Below are 22144 nucleotides of genomic sequence, written 5' to 3'. Positions count from 1 at the left end.
TCATATACAGTAATCATAAATGTGTCAATCTGAAATTTCGCCAAATGCTGTATTATAAAAATTGTAATACTGTATATACTTCGTGACCAACATTACAAATATGAGAGGTAAGAATTATGGGGATTTTACTGTAAAATGCTTCAAAATGGGAGCAAAAGTAAGAGCTATAATCCAACCCCAAATGTAAGAAAAAGAAAATGTGAACAGGAAAGGGAAGACAGACAGTCAGAGATGATACAGCAACACAAGCTTTTAACACTTACTTCTAGTGTAGAATATTCTGCATATATATATATATATATATATATATATATATATATATATATATATATATATACATACATACATATATACCATCAGAAAAACATAAATTAACACCCATTACAATAATGAATACCTAGCTAGCTTAGCTTAGCTTCCCTCCACCTCCCTCCCTTGAGCGGGCGGGCGTGTGCTGCGTGCGGCCACCACCCCAACATTTCAACTCGTCTCCGCCAGGTGGACAGCCCACCTGCTGTCTACCCCTCCCACTTTTCTTCCCGTTTCTATGCTTTACTTCTCTCTCTCCTCTCCCAGTGCAAAGTCATTTGCCACTTTACTTCATTATATATATATATATATATATATATATATATATATATATATATATATATATATATATATATATATATATATATATATATATATATATATATATATATATATATATATATATATATATAATTCCAACTAGTCTTTCTGTGTGGGATATAGAGGATCAGGTGATCATTGCAGCAGGCAGCTTCTGACAGCATGAGTTACCTTTTCATATTATGCAGAATAAGGAAAGGATAAACCATATCTACCTAGATATCAGGCTTTTGCATCTGACAAATTTCTCGGTGTTTTGGGTTGACAAATAACACCTGCTACTGCAGCTAGTAGTAGCACACAGTAGAGCATTGTCTCGGGACATTCAATAATCATAGCGTAGTTACCGGTAAAACTATAAAATAATTGAAAGTTTAATTGTAATGGGCTCTTATGTATAACTAGTACTGTACTGTCGAAAATTAAACACTTGACCGACATTAAATAAACAATTAATTAAATTTTGTCAATGGAGAACTTACCTCTTCTCCATTCCAGTCCTATGCAATCTATACCTTTCTCCTACAGAACTCTAAGATACTTAGCTGATTCCCACAGGAAGTTATGAATCTTTAATGAAGGTCTAAAGAGGCTCGGCCAGTGTTGAGTTGTAGCTACGTTGATATACACTTGTGTTAATGTTATAAAAACAGAGTTGTCCTTCTTTCTTGGTCGGTCTATTTGTCACGGTGGTATCTGTAGCTCTGCCTTCCGACTTGAACAACAGCTCTCTGTTGAAAAGCCCATCAAAATAACGACTATGTGACACGTTGTCACTCGCTAATTTTATTCATTACTTTGACAGACTACGTGTTTCATAAAATTAGTTATAATACAATTTAATATACTACTAGTTTATTTATATAAAATAATTAATATTCACCAGGATTAAAGTGATTTATGAGAGTTAACTTGTCCCAACCCGGTGAAATCATCTGATGGCTACCTACGATCATCAGATTAATTATTCATAGTAATAATCCAACACCATTATTTATACAGGTGCATCATGGATTATACAATTTATGAAGAGTACAGTACTGTATTCCATGACAAGCACATTCAACAATGAATTTATACAGAAGTCCACCATCCACACCTGCCAATTGCTAAAGCAATGTATACAAATTGCTATTTCTCTCTGGAAATATACAAAATAATTTCCACAAGTACTGTAATGTACTACCAATTCCTATTGTTCACTAGGCATGCCTTTTAAAAAAAAAAGACAAGTACAGTAAAGATACTGGAAGCATAATGTATTGTCTAATGGTAGACCCTGCTGCCATATGGCATCACGAAAATTGTGACCAAGTCCCAGGTTGCTGATCTGACTTTCTGCCTCATTTACACACAATTACAGGGTCTCAATTGTTTCTCTTCCCATTGACAACACAACATACATATATCGTTTCTCACTCTTGATATTGTTTTTCATTTTTGTATTTCTTTATGGTTCTTTATTATTATTACAGTATTACATTTTCGTCCCCCAGGCCCCAATGTGGGTTAGTGACCTGTGCACGGGTGGGCTAATCCCCGTAAAAAAAAAAAATAAATAACAATTGTTCTCGTGTCAAACCCGAAGCTTTGCTTATACTGTACAGTATTAGGTGCATCAGGTGTTTAATAAAGGACAGTGTTGGTACTGTCTATTGAATACAACCATGAAATAATTCATAGTACTGTAGTATCACAGTACAGGTATTGATCTCTAAGTGAAATGATCACTAAACGAGGAGGAAGCTTGAAATAATATCCTAAACAAGAAATAAAATCCATGTTGATGCCATGTAATTATGTAGCCGAGGCTGAGCTGTAAGCTATGTTAGTGTTCAACTCCTAATTTCTGGTAGAAATACATATTTTTTTCGTTTTCTTTTACTCTATTACACGCTCACACAATCGTTCATACAGAATGTGTTAAAGAAAACAAAAATTATAAGGTTAAAAACAAAGATAAACATTTCTTACGTGCTCGGCAGTTAACCTACAGAGCCGGGAGGGGGAAGCAGTGTGGGGGATCTCTCGGCTGTTCTCTGTCTTGTATCCCGTGAAATGATGCCAAATAGCAACACATTATTATTATTATTTTTTTTATTATAATTTTTTTTTATAGTATTTTTACTTATTCCTCATATTTACTGGCACAGTACTGTACTATACACGCGACAGTTCATCCGGGCAGTCACCAAGCTGCCTCTAGAGAAGTGTGTGGCTGCTGCCGGTATGCCATGATATCAAATGGGGGATTGTGGGTAGCCACAATTACAGCTCGCTGCCTCAATACAATGTTCATTTCCAACACATACACACCCATGCTCTTCATTTTTCTTACTTTATATCTGTAGTTTTATAGTACAGTATACTGTACTGTGTTTGATTTTATTTTCACTTTTTACACCTTATTCGGGTAGTTCCGAATACTGTATTGTTCCTCATTATTCCAACATACTCCATTACAATGACTTGGCTTGCTACAAAATATTATACTATTTGTAATTACAGTACACTGTACTGAGCAAACTATTATTTTTCTAAATGTATAAACAGTAATAATAAAGTAAATAATACAGTAATGAATAAAAGTAAAACATTGCAAGGTGAGCTGATAACATGTAGATGCTATTCCAAAAGTGCATTTACTGTACTTAAATATTACTGTAGAGTACTTTAAAAAATTATACTACTGTATTTTCTTTATTTATAAGTCACATTGCAGTACTGTACTGTAATGATGTGCACTTAGAGCACATTATCCCCAGTTTTTCCAACTTCCCTCCCAAATTTATCCTAGGGTTGAAGATTGCTAAACCAAAAATTGATAATCATTAAACAACAAAGGGTATTGAAAATTTTAAACTGCTTAACCGAAATATCACCATGGGAAAAATGACTAAACAAGGGATACCTGTACTTAATTGCACTGAAAATATTAAAAATCAAAATATTATATCAAAACATTTTATTTCAGTTGAAGTTATACTACTACAGAAATACAGTTCCCTTTATGGCAACTCAGAGCTCAGGAAAAGATAGTGCTTTTACAATAATAAAGAAAGTCAGTGTAGTGATACAAATAATTATGGTACTGTGTTTGTTTTTACCATCAATACAAGCCAATGCACTAACACTTTATGATGTCGAATGATGACAATATTTTAGCACTAAGTTGCCCCAAGCTCTAAAGGTAAGCCTAAGTAATGGGAGTTAGAACCACAGACATCTTGGTGACTGTCATCCAACATCCAAAAGAACTGCAAAGGGAACCAGCCCAAACTGTAAAAGAGACAAATGTACCATGGAACCAGCCCAAAAATTACAAATCATAACTGTCAAATCAACTGAGGACCAACCTGTCTGATATTCCATTATCAAAATGTGGGTTTGCCTTGTAACTGATTACGTAGGATATTGAGCTTATGTACTAGAAAACATGAGAGTGATGACAGAGCGAACACCACACAGAGGAGTCCAGTGATGCCCACAAGCATGGTAGAGTTCACCCAACAAGTTTCAACACCTGTTGGAAGAGATTTTAATTTTGAGGTTTTGTAATGTTATACTGTACAGTACTGTACACATTGAACTACTGTAGAATTTTCAAAATGCTGAACTGGGCTTACAGATTAAGTTTTCATTAGATACTACAGCTTTATATTTATTAATGCCTATAGGTACATATAAACCAATGACTTCACATTTTCACACCTACTATACAGTAATTTGTATCTGCTGATAATCTAATTCTTCTCCTAGCAGGAGAAAATGAAATGTGTAGGAGGCTCCTACACATTTTTTTCTTCCAAAACTTCACTCATAATTTTCTTACAAAGTTTTCAGTTACTTTCACATCAAACCCAGCAACAGAGTTGCCAGCATTTAGCAACATCACAAGCTAAGTTTTAAGATGATGGATAAGCCAGCCAGCATATGTATTTCTTTTATTTTATACCTACAACAACAGTACTGTACAACATAAATGCATTCATTTCCAGGCCCCTTCCCTCAAGCCAGAAGGGACATTAGTAAACACTTAAGGAGAATGTAGTTTAATCTTGAGTGACAAAGACATAAGCAGTAATGTACCTTACATGGAGATAAAGCTGGTCAATAAATTTCACAAAACAAAAATTAAGACAATCTAAAGAGCTATGGAGTACTATACTGTACTGTATAACTGGTAAAGAAAGCAAGACAAAAGCTGTGATAATAAATTGATCAAGATTATTTAAGTAATCTGCTAAATATAAAGAGAAAATCAGGAAAAGGCCATTGAGAAGATGCTTAATACTGTACATGGAATTTATAATACTCACATCACAAGAAAACCATAATTAAAATACTAACCAGCAAGCTGTTCCCGAGAGACCACAACCACGCCCCGCTGGAGTTCTACAACTGCCGATGGTAGCGCTGATGAAGGCGCCTGACGCTTCTTCCTCGAAGGATAAGGTCCACCACTACAAGGTTCAGTGCATTCTCCTTCACACACTTCCAGGTGACACGAGATAAGAAATTCAGGACTCTCTCCAATGCGGAATGCCTGCAAAAGGTTTTTATATATATTAAGTTATGTTTACACTATTAGTGCTATGTAGCTTAAAGGGATATTAATTACTGTTTGCTACAACATATTAAAGTAGGTACAGTACTCCTCACTTGCCTACTGTACAATAAAAACAATGCAGATTTTCATTTAGCTTTGAATTGTTACACAGTTGTAGATAGAGATAGTTGATGATATGGTCAGTTATCAATAGAAAAAGCGAGAATTTAAATACTTGATTCTTTATAAGACGACTTTCTTCATATAATTTTGTTCAAATCACATTTAGTCTGAAAATCAAGAAGTGGCATTTCTCACATTTAGAAATCACAGTTTTTGAAAAAGGTATTTTTTTCAGATTCTTCTCGAACTCTGACAGGAAAGAATCAGGTCATTCTCTGCAGTCAATCTAAATTATTGACACACTGTACTTTTATTTCAAAGTTGGAACAAGTTTTACACCTGTACAAGTCTGTGTATTTTGGTTAACTGTTAAAAATTAACCAAACAGAGTGTACAGTATTGGAAAAATTTGTTGAATCAGGTACATTACACTACAGTGCAGTACAGTACATTTTATCGAGGGAAATGATATAAATATAGAATTATTTGCCCTAAAATATATACTACACAGCATTTTATTACTTTAGTCTAGAACCATAAAAAGCAGGTTAGTAAAAATTATTCCCACCTTGAGGTAAGAGTATAACATCAGATCTGCGTCCACACCATTGGTCTCTCTCGTCTTGGCAAACTGTGTCAAAAGATCGGGTCTCTTTACACATCCACGAGAGTCGAGCAGTTCCACCATCGCCCCTCCCGCAGAACTTGCATTGCAGGAGATCACATTTGCATCCATCTTGTGGGAAGGATCTACCAAGACATAATTTGGGTAAAATCTGAGTGTTAACAGAGAAGGACTATGTTGACCATCATCAGCTCAAGTATTAAACCAAGTGAAACAGTATAACTATTGTATTGAAAGAGTACAGATGTTTTGTGATATCTGTGCTCAATAAAATGTACAGTAACCAAGACGTAACTCTTAAGCTTGAGTGAGAAAGCTCTAACCAAACTGTATATATAATGTTGAACTTTCAAATACAAAAAGAAAGTTTTACATAATGCTGCTACAGTATATCTTTTGTGACTATGAATATAGAAATTCAATAAAAAATACACTTGTTTTATAAGATGCTGAAGCATGAGAGTACCAGCTGTACTTAATATGTAAGAACTATACTAAACTGATAAAGCAATATTGTACTGTATATAAAGTAAAATCTAAATCTATGATTCTTTATTGGCCTGTTTTGTTAAATGAAGTTAATGGTGAAACAAGTACCTGTACAGTGCTGCAATGTCTCACCTTGGACGTAAATAACAACGGAGGTGTCGTCGCCCATATAAACATAGCCCGTAGCTGGACTAGAAAAAGGTCCTGATCCACGCTGAATTTCCATCAAGGTATTTACTGACCGGGCATCCAGTTCTACGGGTACCTAGAGAAGTAACACATCTAAATTGATTGATTGGATAATACAGTAGGTGTATACAGGTACTGTATTTGGCTTGCTACATGACACAAAGAAGATACAGAAGTGTCTGAGAGTTGGCAACCATGACCCACTTTCAGAGGTATGAAAAATAAAGAATTTGTTTCAAAATCTTACAAAATGAAGGATTTACTTCAAGATCCGGGACTGAACTAGCAAGCCTAAGAACACTCCAGACGCAAGTCGGTAATACAGTACAAAAACATCCTTTCTTCTCTAACTTTACTTTACTGTATACTCTTTGACACTGATCGGCCTGTTAGCCATTTGGGTGATCAGTCACATCTTTGTTACATACTGTTGGCAAATACTGTACAGTTCTGGCTCCAGAATGTACCTGAACCTGCACTAGTGTTGATCAAGTCTGGTCTTAAATGAGCTCACACTTGGTGCCATCACAAAACTCTCCGGCAGGTTATTCCAAGAGTTCAGAGCTTTTACTCCAATAAAGGTCACACTGACACTTTTCTGTACTGTACTTGTGGTTTCTTTAACCTGAGGCTGTGACTGCTAGAGAGGTGGCCATTTGCTAGCTCCAGATATAGATACACTGAGTATGTTCTTTGAGGTGCTGATAAACTACTATATAATATAAAATCACCCCTTGCCTGTCTATAGTATAAGCTAGGAATAATAAAGAGTTGAGAGCCAAATACAAAGTACTGTACCCTAATCTGACTGTATACATAAATACCATTAGTGTTAGCCTCACTCCACCTGCACCATTTCTATGTTAAGAAAGATGATGTTTCATTAATATTGATTAACACCTATTTGACCTTGTGTAATAACATGAATTACATATGGCACAAAAAGGATAATTGGCCATACTTCAGCGAATTCATAATCTACAAATAATTCAAATGGGGTAGAGCCCCAAGGATGCTAAATCAGCTAGGTTAGAATGTACGTCAATCAACTCACTTTAAGAGGCTCATACACCTTGAATGGGGTAAAGCCAACACTTTTCTGAATGGTGTGCTGCCAGGTGCAGCGGATCGCCCGGGCAGTGTCCCACACCTCCTGGATGAGAGCGTCATTCTGGATGATGATGGTGTTCTCAAAATACATGTCCCGGTCTGGTGTAGCCATGTCCAGCTGTCCTGATGTTCCACAGTTATCTATGGGAACATTGAACCTGTGTGGAAATGGTAGAGGTTAATAGTGAACTGACAGGAACATAATAATGGTGGTGAACACTAAACCCAAGTAGAATTGGTGGGATGATTTTTGCCTGCCACCACAGTGGCCCAGTCTTATCAACACATCACAACACGGTTTCGTGGAGAGAAAATCCTGCCTGACAAACTTACTCACTTTTTTTGAAACAGTAACAGACTACATGGACTACGGTTTACCAGTGGATGTGTTGTACATGGATTTTTCTAATGCATTTGACAGTCCCACATGCATGGCTAGCCTCTAATATCCAGGCACATGGCATCACAAGCAAATTTATTAAGGGGATTATCCAAGTATAGACTGAGGGCCTTAGGACTAACTAACAACTCCTCAGACAAGACACAATAAGGTAGACCTCATAAAGACATTCAAAATCTTGAAAGAGTTGGAAAATGTGAACCTGGGCCACTTTTATATAATGTCACGCACCATCAACACGATGGGACATAACTTCAAGCTCACCAAGATATCATGTAGAGCAAGCATAAGGAAATACTCCTTCACACAAGAGGGTGGTGGCCCTATGGAACATTACCGGCCCAAGCTGTGGAATCGAGTGGGGTACAGTACTGGGCTTCAAAATATTCCGAGAAATGATTATCAAGAACAACGTGGATTCTACACAGGTCACTAGACTCTTTACCTCTGCATGGCTACCTCTAGTTGGGCGGCCATTAAGCAAAAAAGGTTAATTATGATACCTTCCTCACGACTTTAAGACTGCCTTACTGGTCTATCTGGGAACATTTATGGCTAAACTCAACCTGAAAAGCCATCCATATGGTCTTGGAATTACATTTCACGGACTTATAAAGAGGATACCTAAATCACATTGGCAAAATGACTTAAGGGATGACCCGAGGTAAAATGTGCCGTATCCGAATGTCAACTCATTGTATGGAAATGTGGTAGGTACAGTATGTGCGTTTATTTGAGGTGACAGACACAGACAGACGGGGGAGGGAGTGTGTTTGGGTTCTATAAGGAGAGGTGCAGATAACCCCATGACCGCTATTTAGCCATGACCCACGGCCCGTCATCATGAGTGAGTGACTGTCCACCTGCCTCATCACTCTCACACCTGACCTTAACTAAACATCTTATAAGTACACATCAACACTTTATGACACAACTCTCACACATCCAACAATTACAGACTTTTTTCTTAACTGAACTTGACACTTTTATGCCACATTGGTTCCACCCTACAGCTGCCTTTGTCACGTGAGAAGTGAAAGGAGAGAAGGGGAAGGAAGAAGAGGGAAGATGAAATAAAGAAGATGATTTCATAAAGATAAAACAAAGAAGATAAAATAAAAGATAAAACAAAGAAGATAAAAAGAACTACCAAGGAATAAACTATTGAAATTTAATTGATAAAAAGGAGAAAGCAAAATGAAGAAGATAAAAGAAGATGAAGAAGGCAATAAGAGTTAAATGGAGGAATAACAAATGTCCTCCATCTACACCCCCCCCCACCTTCACATCAAACTCCACTTTTAACCCTCCTCCTCCTCCTCTCCTCCCTCCTTCCTCTCTCCTCCTACCTTTCCTGTTCTCCCCTCCCCCTTTTCCCTGACCTACCCCCTCCCCTCCTCCAGGACCTACCCCCCTCCTCCCTTACCCCTGACATACCCCCCTTCTTCCTTCTCCCTTACCCCTTTGGACCTCCCTGATGTACCCTTAGCTGGGCCACACCCACCCAACAGTGTCACCATGGGGAGGAGTGGAAGGGGAAAGTGAGGAGGGGGCAGGTCAGAGGTTAGGGAGGAGGGGGGCAGGTCAGAGGTTAGGGAGGAGGGGGGCAGGTCAGGGGTTAGGGAGGAGGAGGGGCAGGCAGGTGGGGGAGGAGGAGGGGAGGTTAAGGAGGAGGAGGGGGCAGGTCAGGGGTTAGGAGGAGGAGGAGGCAGGTCAGGGGTAAGGGAGGAGGGAATGAAAACAATGTAAGGGAGGGAGTGATGAACAGAGTAGGACAAAAAGGAGTGAACGAGAGACAGGAAGGAGTAGGAGGGAGATGGAACACTAGATAATATAGAGAGAGAGAGAGAGAGAGAGAGAGCCTGTACCCTTCTAATAAACGTCTCTCTGTACCCCTGGCCGACTTCAAGAGCGAAACGGACATTAGGAAAAATTCAATACACCTAATGAATCTCTCTTCAATCATAATAAGGCTTTTGAAAGGTGAACCTCCCACCTTACTTATGTCTCCCAGAGAATACCAGGCAATGAGAACGTCCAAAGGAGAGCTATCGTACTACTACTACTACTACTACTACTACTACTACTACTACTAATACTAATAATAATAATAATAATAATAATACAATCAATAAAAAATAAAAAGGTTACAGTAGATACCAATGCAGTGAAATCATCCTACATGTTCACAGTGGTTCGGCATACATGCAGTGAGGTAGACATACAGTGAGATAGACATAGCAGTGAGGCATACATACATTGAGGTATACATACATTGAGGCATACACACAGTGGGGCATCTACACATGGATACATACACAGTGAGGCATACAAGTAATGAGATATACAGTACAGAAGCATACACAGTGAGGCATACAAGTAATGAGATATACAGTACAGAAGCATACACAGTGAGGCACACAAACAGTGAAGCATATACACATAAGGCATACACCCAATGAGGCATACGAACAGTAAACCAATCCAAGTAAGGATAGCTCCAGAAAGCCATTAAAACTATTCAGAGAAAAAACGTACTTTACAATAATTGACAGGCTGTTTTGCCAGTGCTTGTAAACACTGTATGTACCATGTCTGCTAAACCAATGTCTCATCTGAACAAACACACCTGTCTCATCTGAACAAACACACCTGTCTTATCTGAACAAACACACCTGTCTTATCTAAAACAAACACACCTGACTTATCTACCGCTATAGGAAGACAACGAAGGGTAAACGTGGGTTATGTTGAGTTTTGTCTAATGAAGGCGGTGGCATGGTGGAGGGTGATGAATGGTTACAGTGTGTGTGTGTTGGAGACTGTAGTTGGCAGTGAAAGTTGAATTAATGATCGTTTAGGAGAGAGAGAGAGAGAGAGATACACAGGTGAAACAGACATAAGAAGCGAGTGTGTGTGTGTGTTGGGGAAGGAGAAGAAGAATCACACACACACACACACACACACACACACACCTACCTACCTTCTCATGCATCATCCTCCAGTGTGTGTGTGTGTGTGTGTGTGTGTGTGTGTGTGTGTGTGTGTGTGTGTGTGTGTGTGTGTGTGTCGTTATATGCTAAAGGGTATGGGCCGGTGTGGGTGAAGGGGGTGACACGAAGAGGAGGCAGAGAAGGGAAGGATTACGAAACCATGAGATGAAAAGGTGAAGGTGGTGGAACATGGCGATAATGGCGATGAACAAAGAGAGAGAGAAAGAAAGAGAGGGAGAGAGGGAGGGGAAGAGGGCATGACATATTTACTAATACCTAGTATAAATGTGTCGCTTACCCCCCAACCTCTCTCTCTCTCTCTCTCTCTGTCTCTCTCTGCACCCACACCTCCCCTCCCGACCCCTCCCTCTCTTCCTTAACGTACTATATCTCACATGGAGGGGGTGATAGAGGGGAGGAGGGGGGGTAATAAGGGCATGTGGGGGGAAATAGTAACATCACCACCACCACTACAGTGAATATAACCACCACTGTAGTCACCTAACCATTACACACACACAATACCTTCCCTAACTAAAGCACCATAACGAGACACTATCACACACCTGACCGACCTCTCGACCTGCTAGTTAACGAGACAGAGAGAGAGAGAGAGAGAGAGAGAGAGAGGCCAGTGTCAGTAACTCTAACTTTAAACCATCTACAACCTTATCAAAGCTAATCCATCTCCAGTACGGTTAATCCAAGGCGAGCCACCCCATAAAAAATTATCCATACAAATCAAGGTAGTGTAGTTATCCCTTCTTAACCTCAACAAACCGTGTGTGTGTGTGTGTGTGTGTGTGTGTGTGTGTGTGTGTGTGTGTGTGTAAAAGTTTCAGGGTGAGTAAATCAGTTAAAGTTTTATGTCTGGGAGGGCGCAGTATGGGTCAACCCTGTCTGTGTGTGACCTTATATGACTACCCTCGTTACTACTACCACTGTACTACCATTTATATATACAACAAAAACTACTACTACTACTACTGCTAATAATAATAACAACAATAATAATAATAATCAACAGAACACTGACTAAAACCATACACTATACATAAAACATAAACCCAGGAAGAATAAACCCGTCACCCACGTCCAATACATAAACCCACTAAAACCAGGATATTTTCACTTTTTCTCGGACAAATGTTTACTCATCAGCTGTTGTGACTCAGTGTTTACATCCTTCACGTAAATAATATATATCAAACAGAAATAAAACTGATTCCGTCACTAATGATAAAAAATTGCGTCACAAATAATAAAACATTGCGTCACTAATAATAAAACATTGCGTTACAAATAATAAAACATTGCGTCACTAATGATAATCTTTGAGTATAAATTTCAAGCCATAGGTCGCTGCTTGGGCGGGGGGGGCGGGGAAGGGGGAGAGGAGGGGAGGGGAGAGAGGGGCGAGGGGAGAGGAGGGCGAGGAGGGCGAGGGGGTAGAGGAGAAAGAAAAAAGTATGTGTGATAGACTTTTAAAAAATCATAATCATATTAAAAAAAATGAAGTTGTATGATGAAATATAGTGTATAATAAAAAAAAAAAAATACGGTTAGGTTAGGTTAGTAATCGCCAAGGCCAACAGAGGGACTCGAGTGAATGGCTCTACGGTCTACACTGTGCATACGATAGAAAAGGAATTAATAACTGTAGGATAATGGTAGACAGTGAAGCCTCCATATAACGGACTACGATAAAGGACTACACCTCTTATAGTCCGTTAGAAGGAGGTTTCTTATATAACGGACTTCGATAACGGACTACACCTCTTACATATAGTCCGTTAGAAGGTGGTTTCATATATAACGGACTACACCTATTGCACATAATCCGCTAAATAGAGGTTTCACTGTACAGTACATCGGCGTACAACTACGTAATATATTAAGTATTTAAGACGAAACTCTCTCAATTTCTCCCCCTCCTCTCTCAATTTCTCCCCCTCCTCTCTCAATTTCTCCCCACCCCTCTCTCCCAATCTCCCCCTCTCTCTCTTATAACTCCTCTCTCTCATTTCTCCCCACCTCTCTCTCTCTCTCTCTCTCTTTAACTCCTCTCTCTCATTTCTCTCTCTCTCAATCTAGCATTATCTCATCTTTTAAGAAAGTTACAAACTGATTTTTTATCTTAATTTTCCCCGTTTAATATAATAAATTCGCGTACAAATAAAACTCAAATTACAACACAACTAAAGATCCAAATTTGGTGTGATTACTCATTACCTTGTCTAGTTCTCGTGTGTGTGTGTGTGTGTGTGTGTGTGTGTGTGTGTGTGTGTGTGTGTGTGTGTGTGTGTAAAAACAATGGTCCATCCTAGCCAATGTAAAAATAGAGAGGATTACTTAAAATAATTTTTAGTGTTTCAAAAATAATCATTATTGTTGACGATGGTGCTTATTGTGCCTTTCTTTTAGGAGTTCAGAGTTCAAGGCACCGAGAAGCCCGATAATGATGTGATGATGATGATGATGATGATGATGATGATGATGATGATGATGATGGTAATAACAATACAATAATAATAATAACAGCAACAAGAATAATAATAATAATATAAAAGGGAAATTAATTACTGTACAATATAGTGTTTCATATACCTGTACAGTACTCGCATGTGTCAAGTGAGAAGCAGTGAAGGAACAAATCACAGTTCACCTCTGTTTAAGGCACAACACACTCTGGTTAATAAATAGCTAGCAAATATTCCTACTTCCTCCCCCTTCAGTACCGATCTATCAGGCAGAAAACTTTCCCGTGATGAACAGTTCAAAGTTCAAAGTAATAGGCAGTCTAGTATAAGTTATATGACTAATAAATATATAATTTAATCTTTCCAATGCTTCTTCCTCCATCACACACAATATAAAATACTGTACATGGTGTTCCTTCACGCCGAGGATAGTTCAAGGTGAGGGAGGTGCTGGTTCTACAGGTTGCTCCCCCCCCCCTCCCCACCACCTGCCAACCTACCCTACCCATCTGCCGCCCTCCTGTTACCTGTACTTATACGGGGTTGTATCCTCCTCACACATCCACTTGTTACCTTCTCTCACAAAGATATACACAGTAGTTAACGAGAATCATTATAAATAACTCGTCCCTCCGACCGCTGCCTAACTATAGAATCAGGTACCTATTTACAGCTAGGTATAGACTGGGAGTACCTAGGGATGGAATCGGCAACCCTTAGGACAGAAGACGAGCGTTGTATTGTACAGTACAGTATACAGTAGTCAGAGATTGATCACCTTGAAACACGCAACCTAGTCATAGATTCCTTCTCTCTCTCTGTTCCTTGCCCTTCCTCTTCACTTTCTCTATTTCTCTTTTTATCTATCTCCAATCGTCTCCTCCATAATGTTTTTTTTTTATGTCTATACCCGCGAGAAACTCCAGGGAGGCAGCCACAACAATACTGGTAGAGTAACCAAGGTCGACAAGCTGATAGGCCCTGACGTGTTCACAACCTCGGGCCTCCCAACATCACCATCTGATACAGCCTTAGCCTCAACGATAAGCCTGATGGAGGTGACAGTCACGCTCGCCCACAGACACCTGCATACATACATCCAAACACAAATTTCGTACTCATACACATTCATACACACATATGTACCTGTAGACGTACTTATTAACATAATCCTACAATACACGCGCGCTCATACACATATGTACTCATACTTATTCACACACATACATATACATAATAAACTTTCACTATGTATCAAGCTTTAAAAAACAAGTATTAACCTTCGCATTTACTCAGAAATTCATCAATCGACTCTGACCTCTGACACACACACAAGATTACTGTCTTTAACACCTGGTCACGACAACACCTTATAGACGGGGGAATATTTATTTTAAAGCTCACGTCACCAAGCAATGCCCACCCCTGTTGTCCACTTATCCGCTAAGAAGGAATGAAAACAAACGACTGTCGAAAACTATCAATCAATACTGAAATAATGGTAAATAAAAATCTCGATAATGTAATCAATGTTTATCTACCATAATTAACATTTGTACCAGAATTCAACTTAGGTCCACTGGTTATACGTCAAATTATCGCGAGGAAGTCAAATCTCTCACGGAAGGAAGAAAGGAGGGATAATTATCATTTTTCCGTTCACACCAACTTACGGTAGGTGACACACAGCGAGGAAACCAGAGACCAGAGGCAGTTGTCATGGTGCTAGGCAAAACATCTAGTGCAGTACAGTATACACCTCTCAAGCCCGGGGATGTCTCGAAGTGTTGGGGCGCCAGTGACAGACCCCGGACACTTCCCATACACAAACCCAATGTTGTATTTTGTCTAATATTCATAACGCCTCCCTCAAATTTGATTGGATTCAGCTGGTATTCGAACTCATCCCAGATTGTACCAAATTCACGTATAATAATCACATGTGTTGAAGTTTTTCCACCTAACCTAACCCAACTTATCTCGACCAATCTATCCTAACCTCGCGTATTATATACGTATGGAATTTCATTAAATCAAGTCTATTCCTGCGTTACTCACGAATATTTCTGACTGCCGGAGTTGTCGACGGTGATGTAGTTGCAGGCGGGGTCGTAGAAGTGGCCCTTGGAATAGATCACACCGGAGAAGACTCGATCAAATTCCATGTGAACTGTCATGCCAGAGCGAGCACACTTCACGTCCAGACTAGTCAGCTGTGGCATCATCATACCCGGCCCGGGCCCAGCCAATGCTCGCCCGACTCCACTTCTCCCGCCGCCCACGCTGTCACCTAGCGACCACTGCACCTGTGGGTAGAGATAAAAACAAATGAATGAAGACAGTGCATTTCACGGCTTAAGAACACAATACAATGGTTAATAAAGTAACAAAACTAAAATACTGTCATCTTATGTATTATTTTTATGAGTTAGAATTAGATGATTATTATTTTTCATTGTTACTTGTTTACCGGCTAATTTAATGAGTATTTTGACCCGTCACAAGTGAAAGTTTTCATTCCAGCTCGCTGTTTAGACAAGCCTATCCTATCATATACGACTTTTTGCTGAAATATTAAACCGAATTTATTACCATTAACACCAAAACTATTACAGGCACCAGATCCGTCGTTCATGGTGCAAACTTTACTACAAATATTAGTTGAAATCACTTTAACGTTTACCTGATCACAACATGAGTTAACTGAAGTGAGTAGTTTTAGTACATGTGATTACAACTCAAATTCTAATAATTATTCTTTAATATAAAAAAAACTGCTTTTGGGTCAATACTGTATAATTGTCTTAAGATGTTACAAAACTCTGAGCCCATCGACACAAGTAATAAACAATAACAAATAAATAAACAGAAATGTAGATGCCAGATGTAGGACCTTTTACCCTTCTTCCCATCAACGAGTTAAAAAAAAAAAAGTCGAGATATTTACTGTATCTTTACCGTAGGTCGATGTGTCAATCTACATATATATGTGTGTGTGTGTGTGTGTGTGTGTGTGTGTGTGTGTGTGTGCGCGCGTCTGTGAAACTTGTTGATGTCATTGGAAAAGCGTCTGAAAGTATATATCTTAAAGGAAGCAAATGGTAGTCAAGTGTAGGAGTGGCCGAGTCAGTTTTTCCCTTAAAGAACGAGGCATGCAGTTCATCTGGTTGCTGCAACACTCATCCTATCACTGGTGCTGACCCGCCCTTCTCTTATACCTCCCTACACTATGTTAAAATTGTACCCGTAACAAAGGACACAAGAACCGCATCTAATTCTAAGCATAGGTTAGGTTAGAGTAGGTAGGGTAGGTTAGGTTAGAAAGTTAGGTTAGGTTAGGTTAGAAAGTTAAGTTAGGTTAGGTTAGAAAGTTAAGTTAGGTCAGGTTAGAAAGTTAAGTTAAAAGTTTAGTTAGTTAGTTAGGTTAAGTTAGGAAATCTTCACCCCAAGAATAAACTGTTTGTGATATCGTAGCTTAAGAGAACTAAAATCATGTATATAAATACTGTATAAACAATAATGAATTAACTGACCATTAATTTGGGTGAAAGTTTCATCTTTAACAATCCGTGTTCTGCTTTTGTAGATACACGCCTAAGGCTTCACAGGGAATAAACTAAACTCCACACGGAAAGATAATGTGAGAGAGAGAGAGAGAGAGAGAGAGAGTGAACTAGTTTAAAATTCTAATATAGCGATACAAATAAATCTTACAAAAACAAATTTCTCACCACGACGAACAGTTATATATAATGCGTCTATGGGCCTAAACATCATAATTATATCGATTCTTAAACTTCTGGACTAAAATTTTTGAAGCATTGTGGAAAACTTTCACTGTATGGAGGCGATAACTTCCCCCAGCACTGTCTGTTTATGATGAGTGATTGAAAGATAGCGTGACATTACAATGATTTTGGGTCCATGGATACACTATGAACGTTTTCTTTACGCACACACACACACACACACACACACACACACACTACCCAATCTAATTTTTAGGGTGCGGCGGCCAAGTGGATACAGCACTCGCCTTCTGTTCTAGGGGGTCGCTTGTTCGTGACCAGAGCACCCACAGTCGATCCAACTGTGAATGCGTATGTAACACTATGAGAGAATAACAACTGAACTACATCATTACAGTTATTAATGTTTTACCGTAAAGCTACATCCATGTTTAGCAAAAATACAAAACGAAAATATCTATTGCTAAAACAGCCAAATATATTCATACCCGGAAAAGTGATGACGAAAGAAAGTGGGAAAAGAAAGTAAGAGGAAGTATAATGTTTTAAAGAAGATGTGTGAGGGCAAGAGACGACTTTCCCTCTCTGCCGCCTCAGGCACACCAACACTTGCAGCGTATCAACTGTCCCGCCAACACTAACACCAACTCCTCTCACTAACACCGACTCCTCTCACTAACACCGACTCCTCTCACTAACACCAACTCCTCTCACTAACACCAACTCCTCTCACTAACACCAACTCCTCTCACTAACACCAACTCCTCTCCCTAACACCAACTCCTCTCACTAACACCAACTCCTCTCACTAACATCAACTCCTCTCACTAACACCAACTCCTCTCCCTAACACCAACTCCTCTCACTAACACCAACTCCTCCCTTCCTTTAGCTCCTCTCTACTCCGACTCCTCTGCAACTCCTCTCCTAACACCAACTCCTCCTACTTTCCAACTCCTCTCACCTAGCTTTTAGCTCTGCTCTCACTAACACCGACTCCTCTCACTCCTCTCTTTAACTCCTCTCACTTCTTTCGCTCCTCCACTGCTGCTCCTTTAACTCCTCTGCTCCTCTCCTTCAACTTTAGCTCATCTCACTGCTTTAGCTCCTCACTGCTTCCATCTCCTCCTCTCTTGCTCCTCTCACTGCCCCAGCTCCTCCTCCCTTCTTGCAAGCTCCATCTCTCTTGCCAACTCCTCTCACTAACACCAGCTCCTCTCACTGTACCAATCCTCTCCCTTTCTTTAGCTCCTCTCCCTAACACCAGCTCCTCTCACCAACACCAGCTCCTCTCTACTTTCACGCTCTCACTAACACCAACTCCTCTCCCTAACACCAACTCCTCTCCCTAACACCAACTCCTCTCACTAACACCAACTCCTCTCACTAACACCAACTCCTCTCACTAACACCAACTCCTCTCACTAACACCAACTCCTCTCACTAACACCAACTCCTCTCACTAACACCAACTCCTCTCACTAACACCAACTCCTCTCACTAACACCAACTCCTCTCACTAACACCAACTCCTCTCACTAACACCAACTCCTCTCACTAACATCAACGAATGAAACAAAAAACAAAAATAATATCCATGTCAAATCTTTAATATATTTACATGAATCTTCTTAACAATAGATAAGGTTTCACCGGACAGCAGGTTGTTGTTGTTTACATATTAAGGTTGGTATCCCTGACTCTTTTCCCGGGCTCATCTGGCTGGTCACGCCGCCTCATGGTAACTCCAGTGCATCCGGCTACAGAAACATTGTTATTGTTGTCTTTATCCCCATAACCTAACATTAGTCTCCATTACCAAGGTCTGAGTGGTTAAAGACCCCGACTAAACCTAACCTAACCCAACCTAACATAACCAAAATAAACCTAACCTAACCCAAACCTAACCTAACCAAGATAAACCTAACCTAACCCAACCTAACATAACCGAAATAAACCTAACCTAACCCAAACCTAACCAAGATAAACCTAACCTAACCCAACCTAACATAACCAAAATAAACCTAACCTAACCTAACCTAACCCAACCTAACATAACCACCTTGGATAATTCTCCCATTAGTACATGATGGTTTGTTTCCTCTCAAGTTATTAATGTTTCTATCAGCTTCCGGGCGTCGGGAAAGGTAACTGTTATTGTCACCGTAGTTGAGGAGGTAATGGCACCTGTGAACGAGAGAATGGCACCTGTGAACGAGAATGGCACCCAGAACGAGAGAATGGCACCAGAACGAGAATGGCACCTGTGAACGAGAATGGCACCTGTGAACGAGAATGGCACCTGAGAACGAGAGAATGCGAACGAGAGAATGGCACCTGTGGAAATTCAGGAGGAATGGCACCTGAGAACGAGAATGGCACCTGTGAACGAGAGAATGGCACCTGTGAACGAGAATGGCACCTATGAACGAGAATGGCACCTGTGAACGAGAATGGCACCTGTGAACGAGAATGGCACCTGTGAACGAGAGAATGGCACCTGTGAACGAGAGAATGGCACCTGTGAACGAGAATGGCACCTATGAACGAGAATGGCACCTGTGAACGAGAATGGCACCTGTGAACGAGAATGGCACCTGTGAACGAGAGAATGGCACCTCGTTATGGTAAGAATCTCATGAAATTTCAATGCCATTTTCATTTTTAGTCTGAAATCTTAACGTTTCCACAAAAATATATATGTATAAAACGACATCTACACTAATTCTACGTCACAAAGTTGGCGTCACAATGGCGTCAATATTACTCTGTGACTATAAGGTAACTAAAAGCGTTTTCTTTTCATTAGTTTAGGGGAGATTAATATAAATAAATAAATAAATATATAAATTCCTGTGTTATAATCTGATACCATAGGAAAAACTCGTAGGTAACACAATGAAGAAAGAAGTGAAGAATCAAGATAAAGATGGGAAGAATGATAATATGCCAAGTAGTACAATAAAAGGAAGAAGAGATGGAAGATATAGGTGGGAAGAATGATAATATATTCAATAAGTGAACGAGCGGTTTCAGTGACACGGGGTGAAGTGTTCTGTTGTGCTGCAATAATAATAATAATAATAATAATAATAATAACACTCAAAATAATCCGAGGTCTTATCGTTGAAAATTAAAACAAATAATAATAATAAATAATAATAATAGTAATAATATGCTGACCACTACCTAACGACAACAACAGATCAGGTCACTCACTCCACCAACAGAGGTCAACTAACTATTAATCCCCGTCTAATTTATTCGTGATCACCATCTAACTCCAAACAACACGGCTCGCAACAGTATAACAACAGGTCAAGTTACTAACAGAGGTCATGACTCAACAGTGAGAAACGGGAAAAGAGAAAGTGTGTTGGTTGGTCCGCTCGATGCCTCAACCCATGACTGTAGAAGGTGCGCCAAAATTATCTGATTGGTGCCTGGATCCCTACTACCCAGTGACGTCACACGAGGAAGAAAATCTGATTGGTGCCTGGATCCTACTACCCAGTGACGTCACACGAGGAAGAAATCTGATTGGTGCCTGGATCCTACTACCCAGTGACGTCACACGAGGAAGAAATCTGATTGGTGCCTGGATCCCTACTACCCAGTGACGTCACACAAGGAAGAAATCTGATTGGTGCCTGGATCCCTACTACCCAGTGACGTCACACGAGGAAGAAAATCTGATTGGTGCCTGGGTCCTACTACCCAGTAACGTCACACGAGGAAAAAATTTGACGGGAATATATTTTTTTTTGCGCGGGAAAATTAGATGATACTAAACTCTTCAAAATAAAAACTGAAACAGATTTTATTTTGCACAATTAAATTTTTTTTTATTTATGTAGTTACAGAAAGAGTTAGTGAGTCAATGGATTAGGGGGTTACTAGTATACCGGATTTACTTACGCTTAATCCGGTTCGATATACGATTAATCCGGATTTATAGACGGTTAATCTGGTACTATTTATGATTAATCCTGATCCAATATGATTAACCCGGATCTAATACGATTAACCTGCTTCTACATATGATTAATCCGGTTCTAATACTATTAATCCGGATCTACTTATGGTTAAGCCAGATTTATATACGATTAATCCAGTTCTACATACGATTAATCTGGTTCTATCTACGTTTAATCCGGAATTATATACAATTAATCCACGTCTGTTTACGAAAATAATGAAAATAGAAGAAACTTATCTAGATTTAACTTTGAAATGAGAAGAATATGTTTTAAAAGTATAGTGAAACCTCCATATAACGGACTTATCTTCATATAATCCGTTAAATGGAGGTTTTACAATCTAACGGACCCCCAATATAACGGACTTTCACATCTACATAGTTCATTACATAGAGGTTTCACATCTAAAAGACCCTCGCTATAACGGACTTTCATATCTACACAATCCGTTAAATGGAGGTTTTACAATCTAACGGACCCTCAATATAACGGACTTTCACATCTACATAGTTCATTACATAGAGGTTTCACATCTAAAAGACCCTCGCTATAACGGACTTTCATATATACATAATCCGTTAAATGGAGGTTTTACAATCTAACGGACCCTCTATATAACGGACATTCATATCGACACAGTTCATTACACAGAGGTTTCACATCTAACAAACCCTCGATATAGCGGATTTTATCTCCATATAGTCCGTTAAATAGAGGTTTTAGACGTAATAAGAGGAAGGGCACTGTACCGCACCCCCAAGAGTGAGACAACAGTACATGAGTTGTGTCGCCGTCAGCTGTGTCCAGGAAAACTGCAAGTCACGCAA

General features: G+C 39.4%; 1 protein-coding gene across 1 annotated transcript in view; it reads right to left on the bottom strand.

Annotated features, from left to right (window-relative positions):
- Positions 1-3580: 3580 nt before the first annotated feature.
- LOC121879940 overlaps positions 3581-22144 on the bottom strand; it is a 54043-nt gene continuing 35479 nt past the window's right edge. Inside the window, exons 3-8 of the mRNA XM_042386758.1 lie at positions 15647-15894; positions 7660-7873; positions 6549-6681; positions 5871-6052; positions 4981-5176; positions 3581-4153 (exon numbers count right to left, since the gene is read on the bottom strand). Coding sequence (XP_042242692.1) covers positions 4005-4153; positions 4981-5176; positions 5871-6052; positions 6549-6681; positions 7660-7873; positions 15647-15894 — 1122 coding nt within the window. The 3' untranslated portion in view covers positions 3581-4004. The remainder of the gene's footprint in view (positions 4154-4980; positions 5177-5870; positions 6053-6548; positions 6682-7659; positions 7874-15646; positions 15895-22144) is intronic.

The sequence above is a fragment of the Homarus americanus genome, unplaced genomic scaffold (assembly GCF_018991925.1).
Source record: "Homarus americanus isolate GMGI-L3 unplaced genomic scaffold, GMGI_Hamer_2.0 scaffold29478, whole genome shotgun sequence".
In the NCBI taxonomy this organism is placed as follows: domain Eukaryota; kingdom Metazoa; phylum Arthropoda; class Malacostraca; order Decapoda; family Nephropidae; genus Homarus; species Homarus americanus.
The sequence above is the reverse complement of the archived record's forward strand: the minus strand, read 5'-3'. Positions and strand labels throughout refer to the sequence as shown.